At 51.1% G+C, this 14286-nt stretch overlaps 1 protein-coding gene across 1 annotated transcript in view; it reads right to left on the reverse strand.

The window, feature by feature from the left end:
* LOC135829138 (uncharacterized) overlaps positions 1-14286 on the reverse strand; it is a 210596-nt gene that overhangs the window by 121399 nt on the left and 74911 nt on the right. The window contains exon 7 of the mRNA XM_065341544.1: positions 10540-10638. Within this exon, the coding sequence (XP_065197616.1) occupies positions 10540-10638 (99 nt within the window). The remainder of the gene's footprint in view (positions 1-10539; positions 10639-14286) is intronic.

The following is a 14286-nucleotide window of genomic DNA, read 5'->3' on the forward strand; positions in this document are numbered from 1 at the left end:
CATGCAAGGTGTCCTTTGCCACGGCTTTCGCCTGGTTGTTCCGTCCGTGCTACAGCCTGAGATCCTCCAGAAGCTGCACGATGGTCACCAAGGTTTCACAAAGAGTAAAGCCCGTGACCACTTCTCGTCGTGGTGGCCAGATATCTCTGCTGACATCGAGGCGTACGTCGCCAAGTGCACTACCTTTATCAAGCAGCTCCATCAGTCTTCAGAGCCACTCCAGACAACTCCGTTCCCCGAGCGTCCGTGGCAGCGTATCGCATCTGATCTCTGTGATGTCGACGGCCACCAGTACCTGATCACCGTCAACCATTCCTTTCGGTAGATTGATGTCGCTTGTCTCTCGTCGACTAAGTCACGAGCCGTCATTACTCTATCCGGACATCTTCGTTAGCGATAACGGGCCACAGTTCGCTTTTGACGCTTTTGCACGGTTTATGTCGTCGTGCAACATCACGCATCGGACCAGCAGCCCAAAGCATCCTCAAAGCAACGGCGAAGCAGAACGCGCCGTACAGACTGCCAAACGACTCATCCCTGTGTTGTACATGTGGCTGCGCTTGTGTCTCTTTGTTGTACATGTGGTTGCCCGTGTAGCTCTTTGTCGTTCATGTGGCTGCTTTTGTGTCTCTTTCTTGTACATGCTGCTGAGTCGTGGTACATGCTGCTGCGCTGTTTTCGACTCCTGCGTACATGCGGCTGCACCGTCTTCTGTTCCCGTTGGTACACACTTGCTCGTCTTGTCCCCGTTGTACGCCTTCACTATAATAATATATTCTGTTGTCTCGTCTTTTCTCAGTGTCAGTTGTCCGTCGTTCGTTGTCAGTGTTAGTTGTCTGATAATAATTATGAGTTCTCCAGTCGCCTTGTGAAATGAAGTCAGAGAAAACGCTCTCTAACAATTTGTACTGGTCCTGTGTTATGTGGCGTGGCGAGGAGCGTAGAGGCAGTTCATTCGCGGTTCCAAACCCGTGACGACACCTGTGCCAGGTGACCTACAGCAGACTCTCTTAGCCTATCGCTCTACACCCCTGGCCAACGGCTATTCGCCCGCCGAACTCTTATACGGCCGCAGGCTCCGCACCAATCTTCCGTGCCCACCTGGTCTCCTGCAACCATTCTGGCCAGACATCACCGCTCTCCGGACCAAGGAGCAGAAGGCTAAGCATCGCCAAGAAGATCACTTCGATCAATGCTTAGCAGCCAAGTCTCTCTTCCCTCTGCCATTGGGAGCGAAAGTGTGGTTCGACGACAAGCGCGAGGGTACAGTGGTTGAGCAACTCACCGATCTCTCCTACAACATCGCCACCTCATCCGGTCTTCTGTGAAGTTGGTTCTGCCAGTGACTCTTCCCGGACCGGTGCTAGCAGTACCACCGGCCGCGCTAGTCCCGCACCAACAGCCTGCGTCTACGTCACAGCAAACTCTCCGTGCTTGCAACAACATCCAGCCACCGCAGAGGTTGATCGCTACCATGTAACTCTCTCTGGCTTCATGCTATTGCTAGCCCGCACATTGAATAGTTCTATTCTTAGTGGTTGGCTATGTACAACCCGTACATGTATCTGTCTTGCATTTCCTCAATAACAGTTTCTTTCCCAGCTGTTGGGTTTCTCTCTTTTCAACTTTTTTTAAAACAGGGAGATGTCCTATCCTGTATCATGTTATCCTTTCACCCATTCACGGTATAGTCCTTCCCCATGTCTGTCATCATGTATACACGGTACGTGACCTCGCACTACCCCCGTGCTACGCACAATACCGTACTCTGCTGGGCTTGGCCTCCCTGACTCTTCCCTATATCTACACTCATCGGTCTGTAAAATAATCCACTTCCTTATGTCCGTACATGACACAACAGTTTGCATGACCTCAGATTGCCTTGTGCACATTTCCCGTACGGTAGAGTTTATTTATGCACCCCGTATTTGTATACGTCTCCCAGGTTCAGTGTACCTGCTCATATACGTCCCTGTGCGGGCAGTACTGTATCTATGAATTTCCATAAACACATATGTCTCTCCTTATTGCTTTTTCCTTCTCTCTCTCTTTCTCTTTCTCTTCGCTCTTTTCCTTTGGCATTCATACAACACTTTTCTTGCTCCTCAATTAATTAAGACTAAGTGTAAATCTATCGAGCACGCCAAAATTTCATACGGAATCGACCGACAGACATTAGTGGTGGCCCTGGATGGCAACCCTGTTGAGATCCTAGTTGAAACAGACCTCCAGCTTCAACGTCTAGATGGACCTGTGTCTCTTCCACGCGTGCATGTGAAAGCAAGTGTTGTCGGATCACTCGCAGCTGTTGGCGCATACGTATATCTCTGCGCAGACCTAATTGCTGGCATCGGAGGTGTCAGCATAGGCTATGACGAAGCAGGTGAGTTCAACCCTGCTACCTTTGGCCCGGGCACAGCAACTTCTGGCATCACAGCAACAACCGTGTGTCCCGGCGAACATCCCTTATGTCATGTGACCGTTACGAAGGATGATAAAGGGGTAATGCTGGAAGCCGACAACGGTCTAATCCGATGGGATAAAGACACCGAGCAGTGGCGCTGGAAGGACGGACGGACAAGCGCCAACATGGCCGATCGGCTCAGTCATTTGCCAGTACGCACACAGAGATCTGTTTGATGGTCAACAGGCTTAACCCTGTGCAGAAGTGGACTCGTGGGTAGAGAGGGTTTGGCTAGTAGAGCTTGATGAGGCCACCCACGGATGCATTGGAACCTTCATTCCACTATTGACGAAGAGCCAGACACACTAGGCTAGCACTCCGGTACGTCCGTGCCTAGACTACCATGGACTAACCTGATCCAGTCCAGGCCCGGTACGGATGCGCCCGCATGTGCGGAGAAGGTTCGTTAATGGCGGAAAGTCGGAGAGCGGTATGAGCTCGTTGACATACACGAGGCTTACCTGCAAGTGCACGTCAATCCTGCTTTTTAACGCTACCAGGCAGTCGTGACAAGCTGTCCGTGATGACGCAAGTGTGCATTGGGCTAGCAATTGCCCAGAAAGTTATGTTACACGGCCTTGGCCTGAGGTCGACAATCATGTTGATGATGTGCTGACGCCAGCATCGACACGAGAAGCAGTAGCTGCTGAACTGGTGCGCTACAGCCTGCCCACAAAGCCACCAGAGCTACTGTCTACTGCACGAGTCTTTGCATTGCAGCTGTCCACATCTGCTACCAGTGCCAGATGGTTGAGGCGAGATGGCATACATTTTGCATTTGAGCTTCCCCTGACAAAGCGAAGCGCCTTCCAGTGGACCAAACGACTGACCAGTCACTACCCAGTATGCGCCTGGCCCCAACCCGTTTGTTCGTACTTGAAGCATATGGCAAGCACAACTACTGGGAAGGACGATCCAGTTCTGTAAGGCAATGTATGGTGTGCCAAGGAAGTAGTTGAGCATATGGCATGTGGTGACACTGCGCGTGGAGTTTGGCGTGTGCCACCAAACGTCTGACGGCAACTGGGCAGTCTACTGCGACGCGTCTGACCTGGCAACTGATGTTGTGCTGAAACGCAATGGAGAAATCATTGAGGATGGCAAGTGGCTATGTGATGGCGACGACAGGAAATGCGTCAACGTCGCAGAACTCGATGTGGCAATGCGTGGCCTGTCACTGGCTGTTGAGTGGGGCATGGAATCAATGCAGCTCATTACCGACTCCAAGGCTCTATTTGGATTGCTATGTGAAGCTGCCGAGAATGTATGCCGTGCTCGCGTAGTAGGCCTGCATAAGGTGCTCATTGAACATCATTTACAAGTGGCAACTGAACTGATGGAGACCAGACGACTAAACTGCACCCAACGCTAGCGCAGTTGACGATGCAACGGGACAAGCCATCACGCGCGATAAAGTACATCATGTGCAGAGAGCATCTCCCCAGCTGATGCCTGTACTGTCGGCCGTCAAGCTAGGCAAACGAGTCGAGGTAAAGCCATTCAACAGGATCAGAGACCAGCTTGTTATGGATGATGGAGAGTTATCTCGCAGCTTCAAGCTCCCGGCAGTCGGGAATGTGACCATGTCGAGCATCCCAGAATCCCTGATACCTCGTGTAGTGGAAGAAGCGCATCGGATGTCCGAGCACGGTAGCTGGACAGTGATGTACGAAATGTTGCGCGGCATCTGCTACTTCCCAGGTATGAACTTACTCTGCCAAGAATATTGCCGTGACTGGCAAGCGTGCTGTGCAGCAAATGGACGCGGTGGAGCGACGGTGCCACCTACTGACCCAGATATCTTCAGTCGCCCTTCGAGTGTGCTGCAAGCTAACACACGACGGAGCTCTTGCACGACGCCCTGGAATTCGCTAAGCAGCATGTGCAGGTCAGCGACGACGACATGAATGTGATTATGCATGCCCGCAAGTCACTGCTATTTGCCCAGGGTCAGGAATGGTCTAAGAAAGACCGAGGTGATATGTTCGATGTTACCATGGGTGCATTTCGACGGTGCGGAGGCTTGTGAAGTTGTTGGAGCCTACATCCTCCACAAGCTAGCTGTGCACCTGGACTGGCCGTCGGTGGGGCTCTACCGTGACGATGGACTTGCAGTGCTGAAGGATGCGAGTGGACCCGTAGCGGACAGAGTGATAAAACAAATACCGTAGTTCCACGCATATAACCCCATGGGCCTATATCCGCATATAAGCCCATGGGCCTATATCCGCATATAAGCCCATGGGCCTATATCCGCATATAACCCCATGGGCCTATATCCGCATATAAGCCCATGGGCCTATATCCGCATATAACCCCATGGGCCTATATCCGCATATAAGCCCATGGGCCTATATCCGCATATAAGCCCATGGGCCTATATCCGCATATAAGCCCATGGGCCTATATCCGCATATAAGCCCATGGGCCTATATCCGCATATAACCCCATGGGCCTATATCCGCATATAAGCCCATGGGCCTATATCCGCATATAAGCCCATGGGCCTATATCCGCATATAACCCCATGGGCCTATATCCGCATATAAGCCCATGGGCCTATATCCGCATATAACCCCATGGGCCTATATCCGCATATAAGCCCACCTCCGTTTATAGGCACATGGGCCTATATCCGGATATAACCACACCTCCGTTTATAGGCACATGGGCTAATAAACAGACCCAACAACGTTACGGAACCGATAGTACAGCATGTCACTTGTCAGTGCAGACTACATTACCAGTACCAGTACCTACGGAAGGCGAACAACCGCGCACGGACTTGTACTTTTTCGCATGCCAGCTGCCTTCAAAATTCGAATATAGGCCCAGGGCTAAAAAGTGAACCATTATTACCATTTTTTTCCCGGAAAATGCATTATTTCGTATATTAGCTCATGGGCTTATATGCGCGGAACTACGGTAATCGAAGTATTCAAGTCGTGCGGCCTGAAGATAACGATAGAAAGCAACCTGCGCACAGTCAACTACCTGGATATAACCATGTGCCTGGAATCCGGTACGTTCAAGCCATACCGTAAGCCAAACGACACTCCGCTTTACGTAAGCGCAAAGTCCAACCACCCACCGCAAGTGTTGAAGAGCTTACCCGTTGGCATCAACAAGCGTCTGGCGATGATTTCCAGCTCAAAGGAAGTCTTTGAGGAAGCCGTGCCTGAGTACGCCGAAGCGCTAGCTGCCAGTGGCCACCCCAGAGTGCTCGTGTACGACGATGTGAACACCCAGTCAAGTCGCAAGAGGAAATGCGGGCGAGACATCATCTGGTTCAATCCTCCGTATAGCGCCAATGTCAGGACAAACATCGGAGGCCAGTTTCTCGCACTAGTAAGCAAGCATTTCTCCAAGAACGCCAAACTGCGAAAGCTCTTCAACAGAAACACCTTGAAAGTCGGCTATAGCTGCATGCCTAGTATGGAAACGCGGATCAAAGGCCACAACAAGAAAATGATGCAACCAAAGCACGAGAGAGTCCCCTGGAACTGCCGAGTCGCCGCATCTTGTCCACTGAAAGGTGAATGCAAGTCGACCAATGTGGTGTATGAGGCCGAGGTAACGTTGGACAGTGCCCTGAAGACATACACTGGAATGTCGGCACCGGATTTCAAGTCCAGGTATGGAAATCATATGACGTCGCTGCGCCACGAGCGGTATGAAGCAAGTACGGAGCTGGCAAAGTATGTCTGGAGCCTAAAACGCCAGAACAAGGCCTATGAGATTGGCTGGTCCATCAAGGAACGTGCACGGGCTTACACCAATGTCAACAAGCGTTGCAACCTATGTATCGCAGAGAAATATCACATCAGCATATCCGATCGCAGCACCTCCCTCAACAAGCGAACGAAGCTCGTATCAAAGTGCAGGCACTCTGCCAAGTTCCTGCTTGGTGGGTACGGAGTCACGTGACTTGCAGCCACATGACGCACGACAGCCATTTGCACCCGTCTGCAGCCCTTCTAATTACGGTTGTGGTATCTTGCATATAGCCTCGCTTGACGTCGTGTCATCGTGGTCATTTCTTTTCATGTTCCTCGCCCATTCTAAGCACCTATAGCCATCACAGCGCGTGGAAATTTCCATCTTGCACCTGTTTAGTTGGTGCATTGAAGAGCAAGTATCTCCCCTCCTCCAACTTATTTTAAAGGGGAAGGTAAGGCAAAAATTAAAATTTCACCAGTTGTAGTCTTCCACCGAAACTGGGTGACTGCGCCCTACTAGATGGGGATTTGTATGCAAAATGAAAGCACGGATGACCGTGATTGGCCCATATGTTGTAGTCTTTTGGACGCTGAGTCGACTGGTTTTGGTCCGAAAAGGCTGCGATGCAGCGTTCCTCCTTTATTCCCAATCGAACATGGTTGAACAAGCGGTCACGTGCTCCTGCGTACACCAATCACCTGGTCACCGTGCCTGCAGGGTACAACTTACTAGCCTGTTTGACCTTTTTTGGGTGCAGTCCTGTCACTCTAGTTGAACTCGAGTTGAACCTTGGTGTGAAAGTTGTCGCCTGCTGGCGTGGTGACCAGGTGAATTGGGCACCCAGGAGCACGTGACCACTTGTTCAACAAGCGGTCACGTGCTCCTGCGTACACCAATCACCTGAACTTGAGCCTCCCAAGTTGGGTGGTTAGTTACGTCGTCGAGTTGTAGTAAGGCCGGTGTCCGGTGTCATAATATTATAGTAGAATGACCCCCGTAGTGGAAGGCCCCCCCCGGTCATTGTACTATATAGTAGATTGCCCCCGGGGTCACTCTACTATATAGTACAACGACCCCCCTCGGCCGCTATTTTAGTAGAGGTTCGTGAACTTCTGAACTCCTGAATAATCCAAAAGGAGCAAGGAGCACACAGAAAACGCAAAGGAAGACTGAACTTGCAAACTTTCTTCCAACTCCAAAACAAAAACAATCCAACACAAGGTGGGATGTTCATGTCTCCTAAAGAGGAAAAGTGCGCGACCCATGTACAAAGGTTGTGGACTTTTCACCACATATTCCCACAATCAAGAGTACATAACCCCGGACTCTTGCCACAATCCATAATGTCCACGTGGAATCTGTGGTGTAAACTCCATCCCTTTCTACCTGCACGTGCGAAACGACAAGTCTGGTGGATTCTGTAGTAGAATGACAGGGGGCAATCTACTATTATAGTAGAACGACCCCCCGGCCATAGTAGATTGCCCCCGGGGTCACTCTACTATATAGTACAATGCCCGGGGGTCCATCTGCTGGGGGGTCATTCTACTATAGTACACCGGTATGTCCAATAGTCTTACTAGTTTCGTCATCATCCAGTAACGTTTGGCATTTTTGTTGCCGTGGCGCGGAGCTCGTGCTCTTCTTCATTGCGCTTTCCTTCCCCTCTTGGACCTTTTCGAACCTGAGTCTTCCAAGTTGGGAGGTTGTTGGTTTGTGCGCCTTGGAGAAGTGTTGGAGCTAGGAGTCAGGTCGCCGTATATCTCAGTACTCCTTATCAGTTTTGTGCCATTTTTGCCGCAACTCTGCTGTGATAGTTGCTAGGACTTCAATGTACATAACCAAGAGTGGCGCCACAGTAGCAGAACAACTAGAGGTGTCGAGCATGCAGAGGACATGTGCTACATGCACGGTGTTGAACAGCTAGTCGATCAACCACCGCACGGCTGCAACACACTGGACCTGATTATATCCGACCTACCCGTAGTATCATTGGTTTCTGTCTTGCCACCTCTTGGCAAATCTGACCATGCATGTCTACTTGCCGACTTCCAGATCCGTGTGTCACGCGAGCTTCCCATATCATGAACTGTATGGAGGTATCAGCATGCTGATTGGGCCAGGCTTCGTCACTTCCTCAGAACCACCAATTGGGCAGCTATTGCTCGAACTGATCCAGACCTGTCATGCACTGGCATCTCAGAGAGGATCCTGGCGGGAATGAAGACATTCATACCCTCTAAAACCCTGAAAACCCGTGCATTCGATCCTCCATAGTGGACCCTGAGTGCACTGCTGCCACAGTGAGGAAATGACGTGCATGGAGATGCCTGAGAGATGACCCGTCTGACGACGATCGGCAGTCAGCTTACCAAGATGCTAGGCTCTCAACGGTTGCCTGTCTCAAAACTGCGAAGAGTGTTTTCATGGCGAAACTGAGACAGACAATGACCTCAAAGAACTGCTATTTCCGTTATTTTCTTCCTATGCAAATCACAACTCCTGTTTTGAGTTGTTTTTATTCTCTCTTTTTCTTTCCCTACTAGTTGCTGTTACCCTCACTGATCCTTATGCACATATATACAGCATTCCCTCACTAGTGGGACCATTGTTATTAGGCTAGGGCCTGTTTTGGACTTCCCACTCTAAATAAAGAATACAAATAACAAACAAACAAAGCAGCTGCCACCCAGTGACTGGTGGCACACCGCCTAGTGTGCCTCTGGCAATGGGTGTAGTCAAACTGTTCCGACAATACGTGATCCCGGTGGACGTGAGTACACAGCCAGCGCAGACAAAGGAGAATGCATGGCCCGCTATTTTGCAAGCAAATGCAGTCTCGGCCAAGATGACCTGTCAGCCCCATTCCCATAATGTCAAGCCTCGAAATTAACAGGCTCTTTCGGATGTACGTTTCCGTGTGGCTGTTGTCGAGCGCACCCTTCGGCAGTTCAACCCATCAAAGGCAACCGGGCCGGATGGGATACCGGCACGAGCGTTGAAAACCTGTTCTGCTGAACTGGCGCAAACTTTTTCTACACTGTTCACACGATGCTTCCAAACTGGGATACAGCCCAAAACATGGAATATTGCCAACATAGTCCCTTTATTCAAACGGAAATCAAAGTTTCTACCCTCCAATTACTGTCCAGTTTTGCTCTTGTTTATTCTGTCCAAAGTGATGGAGACAATTATCAACAGAACAATAACTAATTTCCTCGAGTCGAACAACGTCTTCTCCAAAAGACAGTTTGGATTTCGCCATGGTCATCGTGTAGCCGACCTCCTTTCCAGCCTCCACCATCAGTGGCTGCATACAGCCGGGGAGAAAGGCGCAGCACGCATACTCGCCATTGACATAGCCGGCGCGTTTGATCGCGTATCACACCCCGGTGTGCTACACAAGTCCAACGTATAGGGCCTACGTGGGCAACTGCACCAGTGGCTCAGCAGCTACCTCTTTGAATGCTACCATCAAATGGTCATTTGTGGCCAGACATCCTTAAGGCTCCCAATTCAGGCTAGAGTCCCCCAGGGCAGTATTCTGGGTCCGACTCTCTTCCTCATATACGTGAACGACTGCGAGGACCACCTACCAGCCGGTGCTGACCTAGCCTCATTCGCAGACAAAACTACACTGCATGCCAAAATCACCCCCACCATCCAACAAGATACCACCCAAGCCCTAAAGCTAGCAGTCAACAACATCTCCCTCTGGGGTCAAGAATGGAAGATAGGAATTTGAACCAGCCAAATCCCAAGTACTGATTGTCAGCTTCCACCGCACCCAATGGAACATGCCACAGATTGATTTCAACGGATCTAACCTGAGGGAACAAGAGGAGCTCAAAATCTTGGGCGTCAGTTTTGATGGTCAGCTTACCTTCCGACGCCACCTTTGTACTGTAGCCCTCCCGGCAACACAACGACTTGGCGCTTTGTGCTAGGCTTTCCACCTTTTTGACGCGCCCGGTCGTATCCAAGCCTACAATGCCTTTGTGCGCCCAGTGATGGAGTACTGCCCCATCATCTGGATGTAAGAAGCCCGATCCCATCTTGCAAGACTCGACCGTGTGCAAGCCCACTATGCAATTTTTGTCTTTGCCTGTGAGCTGTGTTCATTGTAAATAATAAAAAAAATTTCACACTCGCTGACTGTATAAGGTCTGGTTATGTTGGCGGACAGTTAGTTAGTCATAACTCGGAACATTTTGTCCTTCTCCATTTTCACAATGAATTATGTCCAGCAAAGTAGTGATAAAACCGGGTCAAAGCAGAATAGTTGAGAAGACATTCTACTACGGAAACATGACCTCTCCGAAAAACGAACATGCATCAGGGATAATCTGACTTACATTATTCTTTGGTTCCAACGAATGTCCAGAAGTGAGAAGACATTCTACTACGGAAACATGACCTCTCCGTGCTGCATCATGTAATGGTGTGTCACCACCCTGGAAGTAGCAGCAAATTAAAGACAAGACATGTTCACACATACCCACAGCCATACACATGTTGATGCACACGCACACATGCATGCGCGCACACACACACACACACACACACTCATGCATGCATGCACACACACACACACACACACACACACACACACACACACACACACACACATAAACACATACACACACATTAACTACAACACGCAGCAACTTGCGGTACGGGGAGTGCTACGGAGAGAAATAAGTAGACACGGCCGAAGCAGAATGTTGGCGGAGCCAAGTATGTACGAGAGAGGATTCAGGGTTGGCCGGGTAGACACTGCCAGAGCAGAATGTTGGCGGAGCCAAGCTTCTACAAGAGTCTGCGGCCGAGGGACGGCCGTGAGTAGCTGGAAATGAGCGTGGGCAACACCCCATTAACCCTTTCACTGCCGGCCTAGTTTCATCAGGTTATTTCCTTTAACATGCCTAAATATCCATGGAGCAATAAATCTTCGGCCAGCATTTTAAGGTTATGTTAACTGTCTGGTCTCAGAAGTCCTTTTATGGCAGGGCATCATTTTTAGGCAAAATCCGAAGATTATGCCAGAAATTATGGCCCCATGATCTGCCAAGGGCTACCTGTGGCTCTTTAAACAAGGGTTAACATCCCATTGCACACACAATATTGAAGACAAGGTTTAGGCTAGACTGGGATTCACAGATTGAAATGGGGTTAGGCTTACACCCAGGCCACCACATGATAGGACGAATGTGGAGGGGACCGCTAACAAGGTTAGGCTTACACCGCACTTCCACATGGTAGGACAGATGTGTAAGTAGGCTGCTAACGGGGTTACGCTTACACCCGGACATCTGCATGGTAGGACGAATGCAGAGGGGCTGGCAACCTAGAGTTAGGTGTCAGCTCAAAGGCTTACGGGGTGCTTTGCAGCCACCCACTCCATGTGAATGCCACCCAAATATGAAATTGCTGGGGGAGGCGTGAGCCCCAATCTAGCTGACCTTAACATGGAAACTACATGAAAGTGTACAGCGATGTTCAAGGACATAACTTTGAGTCTACAGCAGTTAGTTCCAAGAGGGCAGGTGCCATCAACTATGCAGGGAGCAGCATGGGAGAGCAAGAGCACTCGTACAGAGAGGAGTGCTAGGAGGGCAGTGCAGACGCTCCTGCTGCCAGCAGTGCTAATGGGGGCAGTGTGGTCACCACGACCTATAGCGAGTAGTGTTAGGGGAAAGTGCTGTCACTCATACGGCAGATAGTGTCAAGAGGGCAGTGCCGTCACTCAGGCAGCTGATAGTGCTAAGAAGGCGGTGCATGAACTCGCGCTGTCACCAGTGCCTTCGCGACTGGCTCCATGTCCGATTCTGACAGATGGATGTATCAGAGGTCAGCGTTGCTCCGCGATCGGCCGGCCCTTTGGATGACGTAAGGTGGCAGGCCATTCCTTCCGGCGGCAGTGGCTGCACCGATACGCAGGCTATGGCTGGCGATCTTCTGACCAGGGAGAGCTCGGCGGAGTAAGTCGTTCATGTCCGAGGGGTGAAGCGGCTGGCGAGACTGGTAGCGGAAATACGCTCCCGCCACTTGGGGGCGCAGCTGTGCGTACTTCCCTAATGCGGCTACCGGGCAGGTGTTCTTGTTGGTGGCGCCGACCGTCACATCGCTGCCCTCTCCCAGTTGCATTGTTTTGGAGAATGACACAGCCAGCCTCACTGCGTTCTCCCGGATGCAGACGCGTTCCCACGTCAACATCTTCTGTGGGTCGGTAGAGGCGAACTCAATGACTCGCAGGAACGTGTAGTAGGTGAGTGTGATAGCGCTCAAGAGCATGGCTTGGTCGACCGGTGATAGACAGGAGTGCGGCAGGAAGCCCTGGATTGCACGGAGGTGTTGCAGCGGGACAGCACGGCGTTCCTGCACCTGTCTGCTCGTGCACTGGTTGCGGGCGATACCCTGGAGCAGCAGGTCGAGTCGCCCGTCCTGGAACGGGGACAACGACAGGTGGTTGACGATTTTGTAATGCCAGAGGACATGGAGGTAGACCTTGATAGTTGCCAGCCGGCACTTGGATGACATGTATGGTAAAGTCTTGTATAAAAGCCGCGGCTTCTATGACCTTCTTGGTGAAATTTTGCAGGCTTCTATATCAGACAGGCTTCTATACAAGACAGGTATTTCTATGTATGTCAACACTAAAACCAGGCTTATGTGTGATTTGATGGGCCCAAAATCGCGGCTTCTATTCGAGAGCGGCTTCTATTCAAGTGCGGCTTTTATACAAGACTTTACGGTACGCTAGGATATCCAGTAGGTGGTTGGCCTGAATGGGGTATGGCGCGACACGGTGCAGGCTGGCGTAATCTCTCGTATGCTGTCACACCGGCAGCATACGACCGGGCGGTTCTTGTTGCCACTCCCGCAAGGATAAGGCCCATGGTGCGGTCAGAAGGCGTGTCAGCTGCCGGACTTCTAGCGACATGGGGACAGGAGACGCCTGGGGATGTAGCTTCCGGAAGCTCTCGATCTGCAGGCGGGACAAACGGTCAGCAAGAACGTTGTCAACACCACGTATGTGTGCTAAAAACACAACCATGTTATGCTTGGCAGCCGCTAACAACGCAATCCTGACAAGTGTCATGATCTCTGGGCACCTAGACATTCCTGTGCGCCAGATTGTGCAGACCGCTTCGTTGTCACATGGAACTAATAGTCGACGCTTGCACAGTCATTTGCCTAGCGTCACACAGATAAGGGCGCCATTCTATGGACAGATCCTTGTGGAGTGCCTCCCACTGGCCATACGCCCATTCTTTGCCACAGACCAAGCCAAACCCATGGTCAGAAGCATGCGTGAACATCTCGATCTGTTTGCACCAGGATGGGTCTAGCAGTAGTGACTGGGCGTTCCATGACTCAATGCAAGCGTGCCACCGGGATTATATCGTTTGGAGCCTCTTGGATCAGGCGCTGGGTACTGTCAAGGGACGTGAACTGGCTGGCCTCGTCGAAGAGCCGGCGGCAGAAAGTGCACCCGGGCTGTACTATTTTGGCGACAAATGACAAAGAGCCTGCCAACGAGAGCAATTCCCGTTTGGTGCACTGTACTCGGTGTACCCAGGAGTCAAGGGTGCTCTTTAGATCCGACAGCCTTGAGGCTGTCAGCCGCATCTCCCATGCTTGGGAATCTAACTCTATGCCCAAAAATGTGACAATTGTGGACGGCGGGCACAAGTTGTCAGGGCCCTCGGCTAACGGGACATGCAGGTGCTCCATGACTGCGAGTAACGTGTGAAACTGCTGACGAGCATAGTTTGGCGGCTGTGGAGGTTGAACTGTGAGGAAATCATTGAGGTAGTGCAGCAGGTCATGCACATTGAATCTATTTGTGGCTACCCAGCAAAGGGCATCGGCGAGCCTGTTGAACAAAAATGGAGAGGACATGTCATGCATAAGGGAGTTAATGAATGCGCGGTCAGGGTGCCTGGCCAGAGCCGACTCAAGCCGATCCAAGTGAACGGGCGTCCAGTGCGACTGTTGGCTCAACGGAACGCCTGCTGGCTGGTTGCTCTGTGCGACACTCTTGTGCGCCGTGTCCGGAGACGTTGCAGCTGCTGCATTGGTGAGCGTACAAACAGGGG

Source organism: Sycon ciliatum, chromosome 13, assembly GCF_964019385.1.
Source record: "Sycon ciliatum chromosome 13, ocSycCili1.1, whole genome shotgun sequence".
NCBI classification, from domain to species: Eukaryota; Metazoa; Porifera; class Calcarea; order Leucosolenida; family Sycettidae; genus Sycon; species Sycon ciliatum.